Source organism: Mercenaria mercenaria, chromosome 1, assembly GCF_021730395.1.
Source record: "Mercenaria mercenaria strain notata chromosome 1, MADL_Memer_1, whole genome shotgun sequence".
Taxonomy (NCBI): Eukaryota; Metazoa; Mollusca; class Bivalvia; order Venerida; family Veneridae; genus Mercenaria; species Mercenaria mercenaria.
Genome location: NC_069361.1, coordinates 24,983,890 through 25,011,569, shown reverse-complemented (window position 1 = coordinate 25,011,569; position 27,680 = coordinate 24,983,890). Strand labels below are relative to the sequence as shown.

Genomic DNA, 27,680 nt, shown 5'->3' with positions numbered 1-27,680 from the left:
TTCAAATGTTTTTTATGCGAAATAGGCATACAAAATGAAAACATAAAAAACCGTACTGCTAAAATATGACACGAAAAAGGGTTCATTCGAATCCCGGTGGCATACGTAGGGAAGTATTCTGTAACAGTATTAACATGTTCTCCGCTAAGTATCTGCCAACTTCTCCCCATGAATCAGGGGTGTAGGAGAAATGATTTCAGACACCTAAATCTCTTTTATTACATCATCACTGAGAACATACACCTCGTCCGTCAATCAAGATCTCGAACCTGAAATTCTTATATATGGGCATTCTCCCACTTGAGCTTAGCGGTACGGTTCTCTTCGCGACCAAAACCTTTTCTACAATATGACTTCGATTAAACCCTTCTTTAAAAAAGAAAATACTGCAAATAAAAAGAACTTGATGTATTGCTAGAATCAGACATTTGAACCTCAGTGGTAGTCTATGAGAAAATCACAATTTTGATGATTAGAGGAATATTCCTTTCGTGGCTACATTTTTTTTTACAATGTTGATTTAATGGAACATTTCACAGATTGTCTATGATATAGTGAAATGAAATATATTTATATAGGTCCGAAATATTTGCTTATCATTAAAAAGATCCGCACATTTCATGCAGTTTGGAATGATTTAACGTGAATTCTACATTACCCGGAGGATGAATAACGTTTCGTCATTTACTCCGATTATCAAACTTGCAGAATTACCTTAACTGTCAGTAGACATATTTTGACTGGTTCTGACATATACTCGCAAGAAAAGTGCTAAGAATTAATTGTATTCTTCATAAAAAGACGGATTGTGATTGGTTAGTTCTGTTCCAACGTTGAGTACTTAGTTCGTGGGCTGAGCGCGAAACTGTCGTAACTGCATATAGATAAAGAACAAGGTACAATAGTTTCTCACTCAGCCCTCGTTATGCACAAGTTTTGCAGAGTAGTGAGTTTTATTGATTCATACATCGGATCAATGTCTTTGCGTCTATTCATAAACCAGAAAATAAAATGTTAGCAACTTATTAGCGAGTATATATTCACGGGACCAAAATCTTAACAACCAAATATAATAATTTATCTGTCTGTTTTAAGACGAGAAAATTATATTTAAACACCTTTCTAGCAATTATATGTCAGTCCAATGTCTTAAAAACCTGTCAAAATCCGTCTGTTTATAAATTGCGGAAGGTTACTACTTACTACCTACCATACGTCGGTCCAAGACCTTAATGAAAATCCATCAATTCATAAATGAGAAAATGTTTCCACCTTACAAGCGATTATATCTCGGACAAGGTCTTAACAAATAATCAAGATATAAACTACTTATAAACGGGAAAAAGTTAGCACCATACGTCGAACCAAGATCCTATCTGTCTACTTACCAATGAGAAAACTTAAGTTTAACTAGTACGTCGGACCACCGGTAAAACTATATGGACGAGTTCTTCAGAACACTGTCAGTAAATTTAGTAAAAGGATAATAGTGCAAGATTCAGAACACGGTCCGATTCCAGAAACTGCCCGGTTCTTTAACGTGCCGGCTGTACATAAAGCACCCATACGCGGAACTCTTACCTCAATGCTAGTTTTCTTAGTTATTCGAACTTACGACTGCCGTGTTCACAAAACATTTTCAGTCTCAGCTGAGTTTGATAATAAAACTTTATTTGTCATTTATATCTAAATAGCATGATTTAAACTAAATTTTAAGCTGATAACGATTTTCGAGTGACAATTCAGTAATGATGGTCTGTCTCAGTTGGAATTTAGCCTTGATGTTTTAGTAAATTTGATATTAAATTTCAAACTCAAACTCAGCTGAGACCGAAAAATGTTTTGTGAACACGGGGCCTGGTTTTGTAGTAAGATATGTTACAAATGGACCACTCTAGCTACTCTTACTCTTTTAAAAACGTATTTAAACGAAAAAAATATTAGCACCTTTCTAGCGATTTTACGTCGGACAACAAAAAATCATCCCAACCGTGTAATCTGACTGGAGAAGGTAGCATTTTAAATGATCATTGCAATCAGGTTTCATACAGTGCACATATACTGTAGTGGGTGTTTGATAATACAACTGAAATTATTTGAGTGGTTTGCATTCGTAAAGATCTACTATACATAACGTTTATATTCATATGTAAAAGCAACTTACTTTTCCATCAGGAACTTTTCCATCAATCACCTGACAAAGACTGTTCAGTAATATTTTGTTCTGTGATGCTACAACGGCAAATCAAGATAATTGTAACACTTTTTTCAATGTGCACATTCAGAAAGCAAGAAGATTATTAACTTCAGTATTATGTCTCAATTTGCATAACATATAATAAGTGCAGCGTATCAAAATGTCAAACGTAATCCAGTGAGCAACGTGATCCGGTTGATATAAGTAAAAATACAGATTTTAGATTCAGATAAACTGTTATTAGACCCGTAATAGTAATGTTTAAAAATGGCATTTACTTGGTATATTCTGAAAGTTGACCGTGTTTTGTACTATGCTGCAATTTTTAAACAACCTTTACCGTGCCGTTTTTTTTTTCTTTTTTTATAAATTTTGTAGTAGAAACAAATTTCAAAGTGATGGCCACTGTCCAAAACGTTTGCAGAGAATTTTTTATACCATTAATTTTGATAAAAGAAACATCAAACTATTGGTAAACAATTATAAAACACAAAATGAAACTGTCAATATCATTTTTTCTAAAGGTGCCTCAAGTAAACGGATGTAATGAGACAAAATTCTAACTCCGGCTTTGAAAAATTAAGGTCGAGTCCAGTGGGACTGTTTTAAAGTTTGCTCACTTCATTTAAAAAATAAACTTGGGGCAAAAGTAAAACCTACTGTACCTACATTTCTTCCACAATATGTAGTCTAAAGAGTAAAGGCAAAATGGAGAACTTTTACCGCATGTAACTCAGTATTTTTAAACTGGATGTCTTACTGACCCCTTCTCAGAGGTAAATTAACTTTAATTGAATAGCAAGAAATCGCTCAACAAATAAAACTTTTCTGCTTTTGTACAATACATCAATAATAACCTTTCTTAAAAAAAGGAAAATAATAATAAAAAAATTGTCCCATTGGGGCTTGAACCTACGCCCCCTTGAAAAATTTCAGTCAACCTAAGTTTATGGTAGGAATTAGGAGGTACTATGGGCGGCGGTTACCGTCAAAATTAGTAAATATACAATCCATCCATTAACAAGTCGGTGAGTGCAAGTGCATTTCAACGCCGTCTAGTCTAAAACTTCATCCCGTCCATTAGACTTGGATTCAACGCATTGTATTTTGAAATCATGTAATAAAAAACTTCATGACGCCGCTTTAAACATGAAACGATGCATTGAAAAACTTGTTGTGATGCACCGTAATATGAAATAATCCGACATAACATGATGCCATGCAACACAATGTGAAGCTGTTTAATGCAACATGAGTACGTGCAGTGTAAAATGAAATGATTTATTACAACTTGACGCCGTGTAATGAATATTGAAACCGCTTTGTGTAATTCAGAGCGGCGTATAAAAACTTGATGCCATGCAGTGCAATGTCAAGACGTTTACTGCAACGTGAGTTCGTACTGTCTAAAGTGAAACGATTCATTAAAACTTGACGCCGTTTAATGCATATTGAAACCGTGTTGTGTAATTTGGAGTGGCGTATAAAAATTTGATGCCACGCAGCCCAAAGTGAAGTCGTTTCACGACACATGTGTATGTGCATAGTAAAGTGAAACATTCATTACAACTTCATGCCGTCTTAGTTGTGGTCTCGCGTTCACGCGCTTCATAAAACTTGCCACAATAATAAGTAATCTTCATTGAAAATATGAGCCTAAGCTTTTCTTATAAGCCAAAATATTGAAGCATTTGGTCTTCTCTAATGTAAATATAGTTACACAGGTTGGGCACATTTTCCGATCGGTGTTATATTACCCCGATATACAGGAGGTGTCTTACGGTTCTCTTACCCCGATCGGGGTAATAAAATAACAATATGAAAGCACAAAAGTTTCAGTATTTCTATTAAAGTGCTAATATCTACATTTTAAATGTAGTTATTATTTTTTTATATATCTTTTTATCACCCGAGAGTAATTTTATCTATTTTGCTTTTGCAAAAAAAAAAAAAAAAAAAAAAAATCTGAATAATTCGGAATAATCTCATTTTCGTAAACATCGTGTTTGTAAACATTAAAGATTGCGCTTTGTAACCTTAACTCAGGGTTCCATATTTTAGTGTGTCTTGTATAAGAAAAACGTGAGCTCAAGCTAAAACAAGACATAATAAAAGAGTAGAAAGGTCATTTTGTAAGTAGAGAAATTCTGGGTTGAAAACGTGTAAACACGGATGACCTAGTAATCGAACTTTAGTGGCAAATTAAGAAATTGAATAAACTTGCAGTTATTCGAAGATGTTCTTAAACTGTGATTAAATGACATCTGTGTTATATCCTGACGAATCCATGTTATGAAAGTATGTGTTTTAATAAACATTGCTAACCTATAATCACCATAATGTTTACCGGATGTGCACGGGTTTTTCATGCAGATCGTACGTTCACAGGTGCGTAGAAAATCGGACATTTTAAGCACGTGGTGTTTTTCTTATTTCTATGTGTTTGTTTCAATTATACGCACTTAAAACAAACGTTTTGCAAACCTCAAACTAATCTGGCCTATTAAAGATAAAGGAACATATAGGTAAGTCAGGTATTATGCTCGGAATAACAGGTCATGTGAAGTTTATAAACACCATGCAGAGCTATTTCTTGAACTTTAACTTATTCACCGCTTCGTTTTACACAACGATTTCAATATGCATTAGACGGCGTCAAGTTGCAGTCAGTCATTCCGTTTTGCAAAACACGTATAGAAGTTCTGTTGGACGGTTTCACATTCACATTGCACTGCATGGTATCAAGATTTAATACATCGGTTAAAATTAAACAACGCAATATCCAATACTAGTATGCATTAGACGGCGTCAAGTAATGATGTCTCATCTCATTTTACATTGCACACACTCGGGTTGCGTTGAACGTCTTCACTTTGGGTTGCATGGCGCCATAATTTGTCGGGCGGCTTCATATTTCCCTGCATGGCATCACGTTTATATACACCGCTTCGTTTTAAACAACGTGCTTTCAATATGCATAAGATGGCGTCTTGTTTTAACGAATCATCTCATTTTATACCCCAGTCACACATACGGCACGGATAGCTACGTCGATCCGTACCTGAGTCGCTCCTCAAAGTAGTAATCCGTATCAATCCGTACCAATCCGTACGGCTGAGGTACGGATCGATACGGATTACTACGTTTCTATCCGTGGCTAGACGTAGCTATCCGCACCGTATGTGTGACTGGTGTATTACACTGCATGAACTCCTGTTGCGTCGAATGTCTTCATATCGGGCTGCATGGCACCATAACTTGTTGGACGGTTTCACATTTCGATGCATCGCAACAACCTTTTAACGTTTCATTTCATATTTAAATGGATGGAATGAAGCTTTGTTACAACCACATTTGTAGTAAAAACCAGATTTGTAATAACTATAACAATTCTCGTTTTTATTACAAAAGTGGTTGCAAAGGTTCAACCATATTTGTAATAACCAGATTTGTAATAAAAATCGCAAACTTTTTTTTCGGGAGATGTGTTCCCCCACGTGATATTCAAGCTTAGGCATGCGTTATTAAGCACGTGCAGGTCGAACTATACTGTCATGGGCCATTTAAGACTCCAAATGTTTTTCTCAAAATCCTTGTTCATGGACATATTTTACTTTAAAAAATTATTACATTTCTCGTTTTTATTACAAACGTGGTTGCAAAGGTTCAACCACATTTGTAATAACCACATTTGTAATAAAAATGGCAAACACTTTTTTTTTTCGGGAGATGTGTTTACCCACGTGATATTCAAGCTTATGCATGCGTTATTAAGCACGTGCAGGTCGAATTGAACTGTTCTGGGTCATTTAAGACTCCAAATGTTTTATCTGAAATCCTTGTTCATGTATATATTATACTTTAGAAAATCATTACATTTCTCGTTTTTATTACAAAAATGGTTGCAAAGGTTCAACTACATTTGTAATAACCAGATTTGTAATAAAAATCGCAAACACTTTTTTCGGGAGATGTGTTTCCCCACGTGATATTCAAGCTTAGGCATGCGTTATTAAGCACGTGCAGGTCGAATTATACTGTCATGCGCCATTTAAGACTCCAAATTTTTCCGAAAATCCTTGTTCATGGACATATTTTACTTTAAAAAATTATTACATTTCTCGTTTTTATTACAAAAGTGGTTGCAAAGGTTCAACCACATTTGTAATAACCACATTTGTAATAAAAATGGCAAACACTTTTTTTTCGGGAGATGTGTTTTCCCACGTGATATTCAAGCTTAGGCATGCGTTATTAAGCACGTGCAGGTCGAATAAAACTGTCCTGGGTCATTTAAGTCTCCAAATGTGTCATCCGAAATCCTTGTTCATGGATATATTTTACTTTAAAAAGTTATTACATTTCTCGTTTCTATTACAAAAGTGGTTGCAAAGGTTCAACCACATTTGTAATAACCAGATTTGTAATAAAAATCGCAAACACTTTTTTTCGGGAGATGTGTTTTCCCATTTGATATTAAAGCTTAGGCATGTGTTATTAAGCACGTGCAGGTCGAATTAGACTGTCCTGGGTCATTTAAGATTCCAAATGTTTTACCCGAAATTCTTGTTCATGGACATATTTTACTTTATAAAAGTTATTACATTTCTCGTTTTTATTACAAAAGTGGTTGCAAAGGTTCAACCACATTTGTAATAACCAGAATTGTAATAAAAAGCGCAAACTTTCTTTTTCGGGAGATATGTTTTCCCACGTGATATTCAACCTTAGGAGAGCGTTATTAGGCACGTGCAGGTCGAATTAAACTGTCCTGGGTCGTTTTAGACTCCAATTGTTTTACCCGAAATCCTTGTTCATGGATATATTTTACTTTAACTAGAATGTGTCTGTAGGACACAGGGTGTGCCCCCCACTGGTACATTTGTCACAAATAAGTGGCAATAATTCAAATGTTTGCAGTCTTAATGGGGTATAGCCTCAACAAACATTTTATGAAAAGGATTCATTATTCTAGGTGCTATACTTTTTGAGCTGTGAGCATCACAAACAAAAAATCCACTATTTTGGCTATTTCAAGGGCCATAACTCAGTAATAAGAGCTAAGGTTCTCAAGAAGAATGCCAAGTGTGCAAGGTCACATCACGATAAAGACTCCAGCAAGGTTTCCTGAATTTACATCAAATACTTTTTGAGCTAGATATATAATTAGGTGAAAAAGTGCATTTTTTTACTATTTCAGGGGCCATAACTTTAAAAATAAGGGGTGAAGCCAGACAAAAAATTAGAGGTGTGCAAGTTTATATCATGATAAAGACTTATGCGAGTTTTCAACCGTTTATATTAAATACTTTTTGAGCTAGGTGTGTCACAAGGTGAAAATGTACATTTTTGACTATTTCAGGGGCCATAACTCTAAAAATAGGGGGCGGACCCAAATGAACAAGAGCCATGTTAGACATGGCTAATCCCCCCGCCGGGCATATTATAATTGAAGGCTGAAGTTCCTGGCAAGTTAGTGTCTGAAAGTATTAATTTTGGGGAAAGCTTTGAAGAACCGTTTAGTTGTGGTCCGCATCAGGGGTTTTAAAGTTAATCTTTGAAATGCTTCGGACAAAGTCATTCTTGTATCTGACCTTTAGCCTCTAAGTGTGACCTTGACCTTAGACCTAGTGACCTGGATCTTGCGCATGACACTCCAACTCATGGTGGTAAACATTTGTGCCAATATATATCAAAATCCCTCCATGCATGAAGAAGATATGCTCCGGACAAATTGTTTTAAGAAAATAGGATAAAGGGGAATAACTCAAAAAATAGGCAAGGTAGAGTTATTGTTCTTGCACATTGCACTTCCTCCCAATGTGTTCTATCAGTGTATGAAGTTTGAAGAAAATCCCTCCAGTACTTTTAGGGTTATGCTCTGGACAAAATGTTTTAAGAAAATATGATAAAGGGGAATAACTCAAAAAATAGGCAAGGTAGAGTTATTGTTCTTGCACACTGCACTTCCTCCCAATGTGTTCTATCAGTGTATGAAGTTTGAAGAAAATCCCTCCAGTACTTTTGGAGTTATGCTCCGGACAAAATTTTTTAAGAAAATATGATAAAGGGGAATAACTCAAAAATTAGGCAAGGTAGAGTTATTGTTCTTGCACACTGCACTTCCTCCCAATGTGTTCTATCAGTGTATGAAGTTTGAAGAAAATCCCTCCAGTACTTTTGGAGTTATGCTCCGGACAAAGATCGTTGCGGACGCACGCACGCACGCACGCACGGAGAGCATTTCTATTATCCCCTTCGCCTTTGGCGGGGGGATAAAAAATAGGAGACGCACAAGTTCATATCATGATTAAGACTCATGCAAGGTTTCATGAATCTATATCAAATACTTTTTGAGCTAGGCATGTCAGAAGGTGAAAATGTGCATTTTTGACTACTTCAGGGGCCATAACTCTGAAATTGGGGGCAGACCCAAATGAAAAATAGGAGGAGCGCATGTTCATATCATGATTAAGACTCATGCAAGGTTTCATGAATCTATATCAAATACTTTTTGAGCTAGGCATGTCACAGGGTGAAAATGTGTATTTTTGACTATTTCAGGGGCCATAACTCTGAAAATAGGGGGTGGAGCCAGATGAAAAATAGGAGGTGCGCAAGTTCATATCATGATTAAGACTCATGCAAGGTTTCATGAATCTATATCAAATACTTTTTGAGCTAGGCATGTCACAAGGTGAAAATGTGCATTTTTGACTATTTCAGGGGCCATAACTCTGAAAAAAGGGGGCGGAGCCAGATGAAAAATAGGAGGTGCGCAAGTTCATTTCATGATTAAGACTCATGCAAGGTTTCATGGAATCTATATCAAATACTTTTTGAGTAGGGGGTTTCACAAGGTGAAAGGGGCTTTTTTGACTATTTCAGGGGACTTTACTCTGAAAATAGGGGGTGGACCCAAAACAAAAATAGGAGGTGCGAAAAGTTCATATCATGATAAAGACTCATGCAAGGTTTCATCAATTTATATCAAATACTTTTCGAGCTAGGCGCGTCACGAACTTCGGACGGACGGACGGACGGATGGACGGACGGACGCACGGACAGACGGACGGACGCACGGATGCACGGACAAGAGCAAATCTATATGCCCCCACCACTCATGGGGGGGGGGCACAAAAAGTTATTACATTTCTCGTTTTTCTTACAAAAGTGGTTGCAAAGGTTCAACCACATTTGTAATAACCACATTTGTAATAAAAATCGCAAACACTTTTTTACGGGAGATATGTTTTCCCACGTGATATTCAAGCTTAGGCATGCGTTATTAAGCACGTGCAGGTCAAATTTAAAAACTGTCCTGGGTCATTTAAGACTCCAAATGTGTCCCCCGGAATCCTTGTTCATGGATATATTTTACTTCAAAAGTTATTACATTTCTCGTTTTTATAACAAAAGTGGTTGCAAAGGTTCAACCACATTTGTAATAACCAGATTTGTAATAAAAATCGAGAACACTTTTTTTCGGGAGATGTGTTTTCCCATGTGATATTCAAGCTTAGGCATGCGTTATTTAGCACGTGCAGGTCGAATTAAACTGTCCGGGTCTTTTAAAGACTCCAAATGTTTTACCCGAAATCCTTGTTCATGGACATATTTTACTTTAGAAATTATTACTTTTCTCGTTTTTTTTAAAAAAGTGGTTGCAAAGGTTCAACCACATTTGTAATAACCAGAATTGTAATAAAAAAAACGCAAAACTTTTTTTTCGGGAGATGTGTTTTCCCACGTGGTATTCAACCTTAGGAGAGCGTTACTAGGCACGTGCGGTCGAATTAAACTGTCCTGGGTCGTTTTAGACCCCAAATTTTGTTTTACCCGAAATCCTTGTTCATGGATATATTTTATTTTAAAAAGTTATTACATTTCTGTTTCTATTACAAAAGTGGTTGCAAAGGTTCAACCACATTTGTAATAACCAGATTTTTTAATAAAAATCGCAAACACTTTTTTGGGGAGAGGGTGTTTTCCCATTTGATATTCAAGCTTAGGCATGTGTTATTAAGCACGTGCAGGTCGAATTAACTGTCCTGGGTCATTTAAGATTCCCAAATGTTTCACCCGAAATCCTTGTTCATGGACATATTTTACTTTATAAAAGTTATTACATTTCTCGTTTTTTTTTACAAAAGTGGTTGCAAAGGTTCAACCACATTTGTAATAACCAGAATTGTAAAAAAAAAACGCAAAATTTTTCTTTTTCGGGAGATGTGTTTTCCCACGTGATATTCAACCTAAGAAGAGCTTTATTTAGGCACGTGCAGGTCGAATTAAACTGTCCTGGGTCGTTTTAGACTCCAATTGTTTTACCCCAAAAATCCTTGTTCATGGATATATTTTATTTTTAAAAAAGTTTTACATTTCTCGTTTTTCTTACAAAAGTGGTTGAAAAGGGTTCAACCACATTTGTAATAACAACTTTTGGGTAATAAAAATCGCAAACACTTTTTTACGGAAGATATGTTTTACCACGTGATTATTCAAGCTTAGGCATGCGTTATTAAGCACGTGCAGGTCGAATAAACTGTCCGGGGTCATTTAAGACTCCAAATATGTCACCCGGAATCCTTGTTCATGGATATATTTTACTTCAAAAAGTTATTACATTTCTCGTTTTATTACAAAAGTGGTTGCAAAGGTTCAACCACATTTGTAATAACCAGATTTGTAATAAAAATCGAGAACACTTTTTTTCGGGAGATGTGTTTTCCCATGTATATTCAAGCTTAGGCATGCGTTATTTAGCACGTGCAGGCCCGAATTAAACTGTCCTGGGTCATTTAAGACTCCAAATGTTTTAACCCGAAATCCTTGTCATGGACAATTTTACTTTAGAAAATTATTACATTTCTCGTTTTTATTACAAAGTGGTTGCAAAGGTTCAACCACATTTGTAATAACCAGATTTTGTAATAAAAAAAAACGCAAACTTCTTTTTCGGGAGATGTGTTTTCCCACGTGATATTCAACCTTAGGAGAGCGTATTAGGCACGTGCAGGTCGAATTGAACTATCCTGGGTCGTTTTAGACTCCAATTTTTTACCCGAAATCCTTTTTCATGGATATATTTTACTTTAAAGTTATTACATTTCTGTTTTTATTACAAAAGTGGTTGCAAAGGTTCAACCACATTTGTAATAACCACATTTGTAATAAAAATCGCAAACACTTTTTACGGGAGATATGTTTTCCCCGTGATATTCAAGCTTAGCCATGCGTTATTAAGCACGTCAGGTCGAATAAAACTGTCCTGGGTCATTTAAGACTCCAAATGTTTTACCCGAAATCCTTGTTCATGGATATTTTTTTACTTTAAAAAGTTATTACATTTCTCGTTTTATTACAAAAGTGGTTGCAAAGGTTCAACCACATTTGTAATAACCAGATTTTGTAATAAAAATCGCAAACACTTTTCTTCGGGAGATGTGTTTTCCATGTGATATTCAAGCTTAGGCATGCGTTATTAAGCACGTGCAGGTCGAATTAAACTTTCCTGGGTCATTTAAGACTCCAAATTTTTTTATCTGAAATCCTTTTTCATGGACATATTTTACTTTAGAAAATTATTACATTCTCGTTTTTAATTACAAAAGTGGTTGCAAAGGTTCAACCACATTTGTAAAAAACCAGATTTGTAATAAAAATCGCAAACACTTTTTTACGGGAGATATGTTTTCCCACGTGATATTCAAGCTTAGGCTTTGCGTTATTAAGCACGTGCAGGTCGAATTAAACTGTCATGGGTCATTTAAGACTCCAAATGTTTTACCCGAACATTGACAATTTTACTTTTAGAAAATTATTACATTGCTCGTTTTATTACAAAAGTGGGTTGCAAAGGTTCAACCACATTTGTAAAAACCAGATTTGTAATAAAAATCGCAAATTTTTTTTTTTTTGAGAGATGTGTTTTCCCACGTGATATTTAAGCTAATTAAATGCGTTTTTAAGCACGTGCGGGTCAATTGAACTGTCCTGGGTCATTTAAGACTCAAAATTTGTTTTACCTGAAATCCTTGTTCATGGACATTTTAAAACTTGAAAAAGTATTACATTCTCGTCGGTTACTAACTAAAGATAGTTATGTACTGATTTTAATATCATTGACATTTTTATCATCATTATAAACATTATCATAATAATAATAGTAATAATAATAACCCTCATCATCTTGGGCTGGTCCGTTCTAGGATCAGTTGTAAGATTAATTGCCCTAAACTGTATTACCTAAATACTGTTGAAAGCAGGCTCTCTGAATCCAACAAACAAATATAATATTCATCAAAACCATTTTACAGATTGCCAAAATTCGAGACGTTTGCAGTAATAGGTGTAATATGACCACTACAGATTGACAATAAATGGTGGTTATTTGTACCAAAGTATTTGGAAATCTGACTAAAGCGAGTTATGATTCGGGCACAAACATTATATATTACACAAAATAACAAAACAAATCTAAGTTCAAAGCTGTGACCTTGATGTTGGAGATAGCAACAAGGATCATGATCGCAACACACCTTCTATCCATGCTGGTTATTTGTTCCAAATAATTTGAAATTTCTAACTATGCATGGGCAAGTTATACCAAGGACAAAAACTTATACATGTATATATAACTGCACGAACACACAAACTCCGCTGTTTCACGGCGGAATTATAATAAAAGAAGGCCTGTTAACTCATAGGCGGGCTCAATGAGGTGAGGGTAATTAGAAAATAAGGAGTATTTTCTTAGAATCTCATAGACATTAGTTCGCAGCACAAGATCGGGCCCTCCTAGACTTAAGGTTGACAAGTTGTACATAATTTGTACCATGACATAGCAACTTCCTGTCTGTCAACCAACTTGAAACAGCTCTGGATGACGAAAGATAGCTACAAATGTATGTCGCCACCGGGTTCGAACCAGTGACCTGAACTTGTAGATAAACATTGCAGCTAGTCGAGGTAACAGTTGAAGTAGCTGAAGTTGGCATTCTGACATTTTCGTGAATTTCCGGAAAGTCTATATTTAGGCTGACCTGTGCATTTAAGCATCTGAATTAGGGTCAGAAAATTTCATATTCAGGTAGAATAAGCCTTCTTTGAAATAACAGCGAACGATGTTTACCAATTAACCCGTCACGTGGCTCAAGTTTGTTATCATTTCTGCATCCACTGTCACTACCACTTTAATATGATTACAACTTCAGCTACTTCTACTGTTACCTCGACTAGCTGAAATGTTTATCTACAAGTTCAGGTCACTGGTTCAAACCCGGTGGCGACATACATTTGTAGCTATCTTTCGTCATCCAGAGCTGTTTCAAGTTGGTTGACAGACAGGACGTTGCTATGTCATGGTACAAATTATGTACAACTTGTCAACCTTAAGTCTAGGAGGGCCCGATCTTGTGCTGCGAACTAATGTCTATGAGATTCTAAGAAAATACACCTTATTTTCTAATTATCCTCACCTCATTGAGCCCGCCTATGAGTTAACAGGCCTTCTTTTATTATAATTCCGCCGTGAAACAGCGGAGTTTGTGTGACTTGTGTATAACTTGCCCATGCATGGTTAGAAATTTCAAATTATTTGGAACAAATAACCAGCATGGATAGAAGGTGTGTTGCGATCATGATCATTGTTGCTATCTCCAAATTCAAGGTCACAGCTTTGAACTTGGATTTGTTTTGTTATTTTGTGTAATATATACTGTTTGTGCCCGAATCATAACTCGCTTTAGTCAGATTTCCAAATACTTTGGTACAAATAACCACCATTTATTGTCAATCTGTAGTGGTCATATTACACCTATTACTGCAAACGTCTCGAATTTTGGCAATCTGTATAATGGTTTTGATGAATATTATATTTGTTTGTTGGATTCAGAGAGCTGCTTTCAACAGTATTTAGGTAATACAGTTTAGGACAATTAATCTTACCATTGATCCTAGAAACGGACAGCCCAAGATGATGAGGATTATTATATTACTATTATTATTAGATAATGTTATAATGATGATAAAATGTCAATGATATTAAAATCAGTACAACAGTCCTCTTATATTAGTAACGACGAGAAATGTAATACTTTTATAAAGTACAATATGTCCATGAACAAGGATTTTCAGGTAAAACATTTGGAGTCTTAAATGACCCAGGACAGTTTAATTCGACCTGCACGTGCTTAATAACACATGCATTAGCTTGAATATCACGTGCGAAAACACATCTCGCAAAAAAAACAATTTGCGATTTTTATTACAAATCTGGTTATTACAAATGTGGTTGAACCTTTGCAACCACTTTTGTAATAAAAACGAGAAATGTAATAATTTTCTAAAGTAAAATATGTCCATGAACAAGGATTTCGGGGTAAAACATTTGGAGTCTTAAATGACCATGACAGTTTAATTCCTAAGCATGCCTAAGCTTGAAAATCAAGTGGGAAAACACATCTCCCGAAAAAAAGTGTTTGCGATTTTTATTACTAATCTGGTTATTACAAGTGTGGTTGAACCTTTGCAACCACTTTTGTAATAAAAGCGAGAAATGTAATATTATTTTAAAGTAAAATATGTCCATGAACAAGGATTTCAGGTAAAACATTTGGAGTCTTAATTGACCCGGGACAGTCTAATTCGACCTGCACGTGCTTAATAACACATGCATAAGCTTGAATATCACGTGGAAATACACATCTCCCGGAAAAAAGTGTTTGCGATTTTTATTACAAATCTGGTTATTACAAATGTGGTTGAACCTTTGCAACCACTTTTAAAATAAAAACGAGAAATGTAATAACTTTTTAAAGTAAAATATATCAATGAACAAGGATTTCGGGTAAAACAATTGGAGTCTTAATTGACCCAGGACAGTTTAATTCGGCCTGCACGTGCCTAATAACGCATGCCTAAGCTTGAATATCACGTGGGAAAACACATCTCCCGAAAAAGAAAGTATGCGTTTTTTATTACAATTCTGGTTATTACAAATGTGGTTGAACCTTTGCAACCACTTTTGTAATAAAAACGAGAAATGTAATAATTTTCTAAAGTAAAATATGTCCATGAACAAGGATTTCAGGTAAAACATTTGGAGTCTTAAATGACCCAGGAAAGTTTAATTCGACCTGCACGTGCTTAATAACGCATGCCTAAGCTTGAATATCACATGGGAAAACACATCTCCCGAAAAAAAGTGTTCTCGATTTTTATTACAAATCTGGTTATTACAAATGTGGTTGAACCTTTGCAACCACTTTTGTAATAAAAACGAGAAATGTAATAACTTTTTAAAGTAAAATATATCCATGAACAAGGATTTCGGGTGACACATTTGGAGTCTTAAATGACCCAGGACAGTTTTATTCGACCTGCACGTGCCTAATAACGCATGCCTAAGCTTGAATATCACGTGGGAAAACATATCTCCCGAAAAAAAAAAGTTTGCATATTTTATTACAATTCTCGTTATTACAAATGTGGCTGAACCTTTGCAACCACTTTTGTAATAAAAACGAGAAATGTAATAATTTGCTAAAGTAAAATATATCCATGAACAAGGATTTCGGGTAAAACATTTCGAGTCTTAAATGACCCAGGACAGTTTTAATTCGGCCTGCACGTGCCTAATAACGCATGCCTAAGCTTGAATATCACGTGGGAAAACACATCTCCCGAAAAAAAGTGTTTGCGATTTTATTACAAATCTGGTTTTTACAAATGTGGTTGAACCTTGGCAACCACTTTTGTAATAAAAACGAGAAATGTAATAATTTTCTAGTGTAAAATATGTCCATGAACAAGGATTTCGGGTAAAACATTTGGAGTCTTAAATGACCCAGGACAGTTTAATTCGGCCTGCACGTGCCTAATAACGCATGCCTAAGCTTGAATATCACGTGGGAAAACACAACTCCCGAAAAAAAGTGTTTGCGATTTTTATTACAAATCTGGTTATTACAAATGTGGTTGAACCTTTGCAACCACTTTTGTAATAAAAACGAGAAATGTAATAATTTTCTAAAGTAAAATATGTCCATGAACAAGGATTTCGGGTAAAACATTTGGAGTCTTAAATGACCCATGACAGTTTAATTCCTAAGCATGCCTAAGCTTGAATATCAAGTGGGAAAACACATCTCCCGAAAAAAAGTGTTTGCGATTTTTATTACTAATCTGGTTATTACAAGTGTGGTTGAACCTTTGCAACCACGTTTGTAATAAAAGCGAGAAATGTAATATTTTTTTAAAGTAAAATATGTCCATGAACAAGGATTTCAGGTAAAACATTTGGAGTCTTAATTGACCCGGGACAGTCTAATTCGACCTGCACGTGCTTAATAACACATGCATATGCTTGAATATCACGTGGAAATACACATCTCCCGAAAAAAAGTGTTTGCGATTTTTATTACATATCTGGTTATTACAAATGTGGTTGAACCTTTGCAACCACTTTTATAATAAAAACGAGAAATGTAATAACTTTTTAAAGTAAAATATATCAATGAAGAAGGATTTCGGGTAAAACAATTGGAGTCTTAAATGACCCAGGACAGTTTAATTCGGCCTGCACGTGCCTAATAACGCATGCCTAAGCTTGAATATCACGTGGGAAAACACAACTCCCGAAAAAAAGTGTTTGCGATTTTTATTACAAATCTGGTTATTACAAATGTGGTTGAACCTTTGCAACCACTTTTGTAATAAAAACGAGAAATGTAATAACTTTTTAAAGTAAAATATATCAATGAACAAAGATTTCGGGCAAAACAATTGGAGTCTTAAATGACCCAGGACAGTTTAGTTCGACCTGCACGTGCCTAATAACGCATGCCTAAGCTTGAATATCACGTGGGAAAACACATCTCCCGAAAAAAAAAGTTGCATATTTTATATTACAATTCTGGTTATTACAAATGTGGTTGAACCTTTGCAACCACTTTTGTAATAAAACGAGAAATGTAATAATTTGCTAAAGTAAAATATTATCCATATACAAGGATTTCGGGTAAAACATTTGGGAGTCTTAATGACCCAGGACAGTCTAATTCGACCTGCACGTGCCTAATAACGCATGCCTTATCTTGAATATCACGTGGGAAAACACATCTCCCGAAAAAAAGTGTTTGCGATTTTATTACAAATCTGGTTATTACAAATGTGGTTGAACCTTTGCAACCACTTTTGTAATAAAAACGAGAAATGTAATAATTTTCTAGTGTAAAATATGTCCATGAACAAGGATTTCGGGTAAAACATTTGGAGTCTTAAATGACCCAGGACAGTTTAATTCGACTTGCACGTGCTTAATAACGCATGCCTCAGCTTGAATATCACGTGGGAAAACACATCTCCCGGAAAAAAGTGTTTGCCATTTTATTACAAATCTGGTTATTACAAATGTGGTTGAACCTTTGCAACCACTTTTGTAATAAAAACGAGAAATGTAATAATTTTCTAAAGTAAAATATGTCCATGAACAAGGATTTCGGGTAAAACATTTGGAGTCTTAAATGACCCAGGACAGTTTAATTCGACCTGCACGTGCTAAATAACGCATGCCTAAGCTTGAATATCACGTGGGAAAACACATCTCCCGAAAAAAAAAGTTTGCGATTTTTATTACAAATCTGGTTATTACAAATGTGGTTGAACCTTTGCAACCACTTTTGTAATAAAAACGAGAATTGTTATAATTATTACAAATCTGGTTTTTATTACAAATGTGGTTGTAACAAAGCTTTGTATTAAATGGTATCTAAATACTATGCATTGAATGAAAAGTTACTGAACGGGATAGAATTTTAGACTAGACGGTGTTAAAATGCACTGCACTGACTGGCTCGTTAATAAATAGGGTTGTATATTTACTAATTTTGGCGGTTACCGCCGCCCATAAGGTTCTCTATTACGGGTCTAATAAAACTATTATGTGCTTAAATCAGCTTATCAATCGTGTTTTTGTCCCAATAGTAGAGGTGAGGATACTGACCTACAGCGGCAGCAGTTTTAGATGTCGGAACATTGGTACAGTCACCGAGACCGAAAATATTGGGGAAGTTTTTGTGTTGCATAGTTAGCTTGTTTACATCCAGCCAGCCTCCTTCATCTACGATAGAGGATGTCGAGTTCTTCAGCACATCCGGGGCTGACATCGGGGGCACCGCGTGCAGAAAATCGTACTGAAAATTTGAAAGCATCAATAAACATCGCATCTTAAATTTTTGAAGACTTTATCGGTTCACACTGAAGAAATATATCAGTGTCTTATCCCATTTCATAAATGTTGAACTGTAGTAAGGGTTTTCGTAAAGCGTCGAGACCTTCTGTTTTTGAGGTGACTGCCAACCGCTTGTTGATTGTTGATCGTCCGTATTTGTTTTCAAACATCAAAATGCAAAAGTATGTATATTGTTCGGCTGAAATATACACATTGTATCCAATTATAACTGTTATAACAAAAAGAAATGTTAAAATATTACTTTAAGTAACAATGATTTGTTAGGTTGATAAAGCAAAAGTGTAGTTTTCAAAAATTGAGGCACAAGTGTAACATTCACTGTACATATTTTTGTATTTGCTATATATCTGTTCTTAGCTCTGGTGTTTATTGTGCTTTATAAAAAAGTTAGGTATGACTGCAAAAGGCTCTACCGGAAAAACTAAACTTTGATAATTTCCACCCAAAAGTTCCAAGGTAAACACCAAAAACATACGAAATTCGTCCTCGGCTGCATGCGCATTGGCGGTAACTCGGCAAGCCTCGTTACCGCCCAATGCACAGGTGCCCTCGGGACGGATATTTCTATCCGATTCGTAAATACATGACTGATATCATATACATATAAGCTTTTTATTCTGACAGATTATTTTTCTTGCATACTGTATATTACAATAATAGCTAAGAATAAATAAATAAACAGATAAGGCAAACAAAATAAATTTCATTGTAGCATTCCTTCTTATAGTAGAGTATGTACACAAAGCGCGGGAAATTATCGTCCGTAAGCAGAAGTGACGTCATGACCAATAACAAAGTTCCATTTTAGTTTTAACATTTGTAGCGTAACGGTATGTTTCCGTAAAATAACGTATTTTGAATCAAGAAATAAACTCAAAGGAACGGAGAGAAACTGTCAAGGTACAGCTCGTTTACATGGGTCAACTGTGTTGTTGTAGCTTATAAAATAGACTGGCCCGGTTTATATGTTACGGATATGTATAGTATTTTGCCATCGAAATATTTCTATAAAATGCTTCTTACCCTCCCGTTTGGATCCGTCCATGTTTACAAAAACGTTTGTTTATTTTATGGGCTGTACGCGATTTTTTCGTATTTTACAAAAACAATATACAGTATGAATGCATGATCTAACAGCACGAGAGTTTTCTTTGTAGCACTCTTTCTTATAGTAGAGTATGTACACAAAGCGTCTATAAGCAGAAGTGAAGTCATGACGTTTCAGGGAGGAGGGGTTGCCGGAATGGGTAAAATCACCGGAAATGCCAGTCCGGTGTGCAAGAAAAAACAGTTAGGCAGAACTGCTAGTCGGCAAAAATCTTTACGAGAAAAACTAAACTTTGATAATTTCCGTCCAATAATTTCAAAGAAAACACCCCAAAAAAGAAAAAAAAAACAACAACAACAAAAAAAAAAAAAAAAACATACGAAATACGTCTAAATGTGACGAGTTTTCTTTTCCATAACTATTCTATTGTGTTGACAAGTAAAAAAAAAACATAACTGATAATGCTTCTCAGAGAGATGCATATGTAATAAATGTACAGGAAAACTATTTTCCTGTTCTCACTGCATGTTTTTCTGTGTTATTTTTTGGGTAATTTTACCAAATGCTGTTGCGCTTGAAACATTTAGCACAAATTCTCTTCACAAGTATTTTATTCTTGTGATATAATTGCTACGGACACTATTTTGCAATAGCTAGAAAGTTATATAATGTAACCTGACTTTAAGCGGAAGAATCAGTTTGTTAAATCAAGTCTTTTATGTGGTAAAAATGTGCGGAATAAAGAAAGTAAATTTTGTCCCTAGTGCAACGCATTCTTTTGCATTTTATTTTACAGACATCAACAGAAAACAAATAATATTTTAACAAACCAGTGTTGCACTCGGGACATTTTAGCCCTATTGTTCTTGCTTGTAATATAACAGATACAGACAATGAATTTTATAAGTTCGATTGCAACCCAAAGGGAATTCCACAAAAGCAATAGATTCAATGTTTTTAAACAAAGGCTTCCTATGATAAAAACTGAATATAAAGCTGAAAGAAGAAATGTCAAGCGTTTTTCCATTGTATTTTGGACAGATTTGACCATTTTTGGCTGTTATTTTATCAATGCTTATGCGGTTGCACTTAAACTTTGCATCAATATTAAGACACTTCACATACAGTCTCTTGTTTTTATGTATGGCTGCAATATTTCATTGATTTGAGGTAAATGCAAATGCATCATTTAAAAAAAAACTACCTATATACGTACATGGTAGGTCTCCTTGTCATCATGGTCCAGCCGCTGAAAAGTTGCCAACTTCTTCACGTGATCTACTGATGTCAAGTTTCGTCTAAAATTCACCTGAATATCTCTGAAACAATTAGATCTAGATCTATTATTTATTTTATGCTAACTAATGAAATACTGTATTCTATCAGTTAAATATTTTCATTTATTTTATGTTTTCCAGTGAGAGTTTTCTCAGTGAAATAAAAGTGATAATCCACAGTTTTGAAAAAGTAGATTATGATTTTTATTTTTCACTGTTTTTGCCGAACTAGTTCCGGTTCTCCGTCGCGATTGACGTTCAATTGTATACCGAGCGTTATGAATACCGGGACCATAATGACGATGACGTTGTTAAAATGACGTCATTTGTGTTATGCTTTCTGCTGACCTTTCCCGCGATTTTCAACATTTTATAGATTACGCAACATATTAGTAGAGTTTTACACATGAAATAAAAAGAAAATTTGTTTGTTTCAGTGAAATATCAATTTTATTTCACTCGTGAGCACCAAAAAAAGTCATTTTCACTTGTGGCTACGCCACTCGTGAAAATATCAGTTTTTGATGCTCACTTGTGAAATAAAATTGATATTTCACTGAAACAAACAAATGTCCTCTATATCTCATCGCTCACATTGTGAAAATATGAAATCTATATTTTCACATTGTGAGATATATGAGCTTCGCCCCCTCATACATTGTGTTTGAATTTTAAATTATTTGCTTAAAACAAGATGAAAATTATAATCGCACTTTGTTCTTTATAATATATTTCTCGATTCAAATTATTTTACTTAAAGAGAATTTCATACCGTTACGCAGCAAAATATAAAACAAAATGGAACTTTATGTCACATGCGTCTTTATAACGTCACAACACGTCTGACGTCATGTCTGTTTGCGCGCGTCTGTTTCCCGCGCTGAGATTAAACAGTTGCAAAATGCATTTCTCAACGTAGATTTAATTCAGCATAAAATAAAAAGAAAATTTGTTTGTTTTTCGTGAATATGGAATATATCTCACCTCGAAGTGAGAAAATTTTCACATTTTCACTCGCGTTACGCGCTCGTGAAAATATTTGAAATTTTCTCACTTCGAGGTGAGATATATTCCATATTCACGAAAAACAAACAAATATCCTCTATATTTTTCACCAACTCTTTCAGGATATGACATTCCCCTACTGCAATATTAAGCATAGGATATAGACCATTTCGAGGAGTTAGAGCCGGAAGGCCCTAAATACATTTAAATAAAAAAGACACTTAGATCTACTACCTTACGGCACAAACAGCTCAATTTATTGACCTTCTAATGAAATTAAGTTTAGCAGTAACGAAGCGCAAATAAGTGGAAACAAATTTTTAATTCATTAAATGACCTTTTTCGTTGGAACCCAGTCTGATTTGAAATTATTACAACTAGGGTTGGAATTTCAAGAGAAAAAAAGGGAGTGAGAAGGTAAAATGCGATTAGGAGAGAAAAAGATACTTATTAGAAATGGGGAGAGAAGAAAAAGAAAGGAATAGGGAGAGATACATGACGAATGAAACGAATGGATTTTGAATTAGAAATGCAAAAGTTATAACTTACAAATAGAAGAACAGAGCGTTCTCCAAGTTTTTTTTTCCACTTTAATGTCACCAAACATATAAGGTTAGTTATACCTTTTCAAGTAAAAGAAATTGATAAGAATTCATGAATTTTGAAAATGTAGCGGAAAATCTTAAATAGCCAAGGGAAAAGTGGAGTCTTCTTTCACAAAGTGTTCTAACTGGAAAATCCCTTGAAATTTATACGCAATTGCCTATAGAACAAAGCTCAAATTATGATGTTGTCAAAGAATTAATTCTTAAAAGTTATGAGCATGTTCCCGAGGCATACAGGCAAAGAATCCGAAATTGTAGAAAGGTTTCTGACCAGACCCATGTTGAATTTGCCCGAGTTAAAGAGCAGCTATTTGATAGGTGTAAATCAAAGCAGATAGGTACTAGTTATGATAAACTGAGGCAGCTAATGGTTATTGAAGAATTTAAAGTTGTATTGGCACCGAGGTTAAAAATTTAAAAGGATGGCTGGTAGATTGGCTGATGATTATACATGTACTTGAACTCATAACATTTCCTTCTACAAACCAAATGTTTAAAAAAAAATGACCTCTTTTTCACAAAATACTACTAGGTTCTCTTCTGGTAACAATTCTGATTAAGAAAACTTTCAATAATGATGATAATAATAATAATAATAATAATAATAATAATAATAATAAAAAATAACAACAACAACAACAACATTATCTCTTCCTACTTGCAGCTATTGCAAGAAACCTAGATACATTATCTCTGAATTATTCACTCTAAATAGAAAGCAGGAAAGAGATTAGGCAAAACTTACATGCATTATCTCTTTTAAAATCTAAGACTTGTACTGTATATAAATACCATTATAGAGGTCAAGGACACCAGTTCTGACTCTATCGTTGAGATCAATGAGCCATTTACGTCTAATGGTTCTGTATCTCTTATTGGCGATTCTACCCAGTCTACTCCTAATAAAACTTAAGGGATACCGGAGCTTCTCAATCTCTTATTCGTGCAGATGTCTTTCCCTTTTCTGAGACGACTATTTCTAGTACAAATGTATTTACTCAAGGGGTGGAGTATGACTTTGTTTCTTTAACCCTTCATAATATTTATTTTACCTCAAATATGGTTAATGGCCCTGTGAATGTGGGTATTAGACCTGATTTACCATTTAAAAGTGTTCATTTGCTGTTAGGAAATTCCTTAGCTAGAGATAAGGAAGTGGTTAATCCACTTACAACTTAACCACCTTGTTTGGATAAAAAACCTGATCCAATTGAGTAAGAAATTTCTGAACTTTACCCCTCTTGTGCAAATACCAGTTCTATGGCTAAGAAAGCCACTGAGAGTGATCTTTTATCAGACATAGATTTGTCTGACATTATTAAAATCTGTTTAACTCAGATTACTTCTCTCATCATTCTCTTTTCAATGACCAATGTCATAAACTCATAATTCGCTGTCCGTTCTCTTTTCAATGACCAATGTCATAAACTCATAATTCGCTGTCATAGTCACAGCTGATTCATTCTTTATTCCGCTGTCTCAAATATCAATCGTCAGGAAATTTTAACCCTGTCTCATGTCAGGTCATTTGGGTGTAAATAGAACATACCCAAAATTTTAAATCATATTTATTGGCCTAATTTAAAATCTGATGTGTCCCAAATTTGTAGATCACGTCATCCATATCAAATAGTAGGCAAACCTAATCAGAAAATACCCAAGGCACATCTTCAGCCGAAACCGCTTTTTAATAGTGTGGCGAGATGCCTCTATCAGGATGTTTGATATAATTTAGTCACCGCATACCTTATGATTCGTACCTAGAATAGTTAGACCCAATCATATTCGAACCGCCGATGATCCGTCATAATTCAATATTTTAGATGATAGACTAAATGAAATAAGCACTAATCTTTCATGAATTCCTAGAAAAGAAAGTTCTATCTACTGACACGTTAATTACGATAGCTTTAGGCTCTAATTACGGAAAATACACAAATTAAGGACAAATTCAAATTACGCACTTCCATTATCAATGTACTAAGTAGCTTGATTTTGTCATAATCATTGAGCGCTCATTAATTACAATTGGATAAAAGCTTATAAATACCGGGACAGCGCCACGAAGAGATCAGAACCTGCCTGGCTACCGAGGAGTCAACAACGTCAAAGTAAATATATTATATGAATCTGCCAAGCTGCCGAGCGATAATAAATAAGAAATAATTACCATATACTATTGGGTTCTTGACCTCCTATCATAGTCTGAGTTCTTACTCAAAACATTGCGTTTCGTTTAAGGGCCACGACGATATGAACTTGACATCTAGTAGTATTTAGGTAAAATCTTAATGTATGGTATTCACCTCAGGCATTGTTTGTTGTGAATCGCCATACTACAAGATCCCATCCACGAATTTTGAGTGCTCGTCATCAGTTAAATTGAGATAGATTGATTAGCATTAATTATTTTATAGTTCACCAATCATTTTAAGAATCATTTATTTTCCAATCATTCGGCAAGGAAGCCCATAGGAAAATTATATTATATTGAATATACTGAGCTAGACCGTGCACGCTACAAAATTTGGCGCCCAACGGGGGACATATTCATAGCTTCATATAGGCTATCTTATCCACGTTAAAAGATGGCTGAGCACATTTTTGGGTTGCCTCATCACGACGAAACCATGGTTGAAGAGGTTGAGAGGTTGAGAAGACAAAATAGGATTTTGATACTTGAACGAGAGATTTCAAAGTTACAACAAGAAATAGATAAGACCTTGAGTAATATTGGCACCTCAACCCCAATACAGAGTGATAAAAGGTATGTCTTTAAAATGATACCACCAGACAGACCTGACGAAGGGTTATCTACGATACATAAAGGACCATTGAAGCCTAGACGTCTGTTACCAGAAACACCTACATCAAAAGATAAAGGGGAGTCATTAAAACCAGATAGATTTGTGACGGAGCGCATAAAAAAGGTTGCCCATCCACCAAAAATCGAGGATAAGCAAACCTTAGATTCAAGTGATGGAACAAAAATATCAAGCTCCAGTAAGACGACTTTGGTGAAACCAGCCACATACGACGGGACAAGTGCATGGACAGATTATAAGGCACACTTTGATGCATGTGCTACTTTAAATGGCTGGGATGACAACAAGAAAGGCTTGTATCTATCCGTATCACTACGAGGACAAGCTCAGGGAGTTTTTGGCAACCTTAATTCAAAGACCACGGATTATCATGAATTAATAAGAGCTTTAGAAGATAGGTTTTCACCGAGAAATCAAACCGAGTTATATAGGGTTCAGTTGAGAGACAGACAACAGAAAGCTACAGAGTCTATGGCCGAACTGGGACAGGATATCCGACGTCTAGCTAACTAGGCCTATCCTAATGCCCCAGCCGACGTTCGTGAGACCCTGGCTAAGGAACAATTCATCGACGCCCTTGTGAGTTCAGAAATGCGTCTCAAGATTAAGCAGGCCAGGCCTACGGATCTAAACGATGCCGTCAGACATGCAGTGGAGTTGGAGGCCTTCTGTCGAGCAGAAAAGAAAGAAGAGGGAATCTTTAGAAGCGCAGTAAATGAGGGACAGTCAAAAGAAATTGAAGATCTTAAAAACGTAGTTTTGAATCTTAAACATAGCGTAGATAGTTTGAAACGCCAAGGACAATACAATAAGACTGAAAATAGATCCATGCATAGACCATACGGTTATGATAGACGACGAGTACAACAAGGTAAATACAGACAAGCACCTTATCACCGATCAAATGATGATAGATTGAAAAGACGATACCAACATTCAAATTCGGGTGTTACAAACTCTCCTCCCAAGAATAGAAAACGAGAGTTCCATTATAATTTTAAACCAGGCAGCTCAGAACTAAGATCGGAGGCAGACAAATATAGAAATGACCGCAGATGCAATGAACCAAGCATGCGAAAATCAGGTTTATATGTCACAGTAAGTATTGACAGGAAGTCAGTAGATTGTTTGATAGATACAGGAGCTACTTTGACTCTCATATCCGACAAATTGTGGAGCTCAATTGAGCATAATCACACTTTGAAAGAATTTGACTTCCAAGTTTCATCAACGAGTGGGCATTATTTGAAAGTCAAAGGACAAACAGAGCTGTCAATTTTATTTGGTAACAACAGATATTGGCGTACTACTGTCATAGTTGCAGAGATCGACATGGACGTGGTACTGGGCCTTGATTTTATGCGGATGTATGATGTAAGCATAGACATTGTACAAAATACCATCCAAATCCGTGGACAAACTTTCAACTTGTTCTGTACAGGAAGAATAGGTTGTTACCAAGTTGGTCAGCCAGGACAAGTTGATGAACCGAATAAAAGACGGACACGCCATAGGAAAAGAAAGGTTCATACAGACAGCGACAGTAAAGTCCAAAACGTAGACTCCTTACAAAATACAGATGTTTGCAAAGATATTAGCATGGCAGACAAGACGAAGAAACGTCAACTTTTGCCAATATGCCCAGTGTGCAGGACACATATACCAGAAGGTATAAGGTTTGAAAACCATATTGTCGAGTGTTCAAAGAAGAATGCTTTAGAGAGGACATGTAACATATGTAATAAAGTTATGTTAAAACTTGCATACTTGAAAAAGCATATGAAAATGCAACATAGTGAAACTATTTATGAACCTTATTCATCAAGTATCAAATTTTACGTTGACGATAATGGCTAGATCTCAGTGGAAGAGCTGATGACCATGTGATTCTGATTATCATCTTTGAAATATGATAACAGTCTGAGATTTAGAAAAACTGACTTTCAATATGTTATGTGATTGATAAAAACTTAAGATTTAAGGACAGATATTGTCTTATGTATGCATTGTTTCAGAGAGAAACATTTAAACAATGCCTCGATATACTCTGTATTTTTCAGTTTGTCGTAATTTATGAATACGAAGTTATGTTTCTAAATGTCATGCGGGGCGCATGAACTCGGAGGAGAGGGTAATGTGGCGAGATGCCTCTATCAGGATGTTTGATATAATTTAGTCACCGCATACCTTATGATTCGTACCTAGAATAGTTAGACCCAATCATATTCGAACCGCCGATGATCCGTCATAATTCAATATTTTAGATGATAGACTAAATGAAATAAGCACTAATCTTTCATGAATTCCTAGAAAAGAAAGTTCTATCTACTGACACGTTAATTACGATAGTTTTAGGCTCTAATTACGGAAAATACACAAATTAAGGACAAATTCAAATTACGCACTTCCATTATCAATGTACTAAGTAGCTTGATTTTGTCATAATCATTGAGCGCTCATTAATTACA

General features: G+C 35.4%; 1 protein-coding gene across 4 annotated transcripts in view; it reads right to left on the bottom strand.

Annotated features, from left to right (window-relative positions):
• LOC128556811 (sulfide:quinone oxidoreductase, mitochondrial-like) overlaps window positions 1-27,680 on the bottom strand; it is a 65,060-nt gene that overhangs the window by 2,862 nt on the left and 34,518 nt on the right. For all 4 annotated transcript variants that reach the window (XM_053542480.1, XM_053542476.1, XM_053542477.1 and 1 more), the window contains exons 7-9: window positions 20,717-20,819; window positions 18,204-18,393; window positions 2,165-2,232 (exon numbers count right to left, since the gene is read on the bottom strand). In XM_053542480.1, coding sequence (XP_053398455.1) covers window positions 2,165-2,232; window positions 18,204-18,393; window positions 20,717-20,819 — 361 coding nt within the window. The remainder of the gene's footprint in view (window positions 1-2,164; window positions 2,233-18,203; window positions 18,394-20,716; window positions 20,820-27,680) is intronic.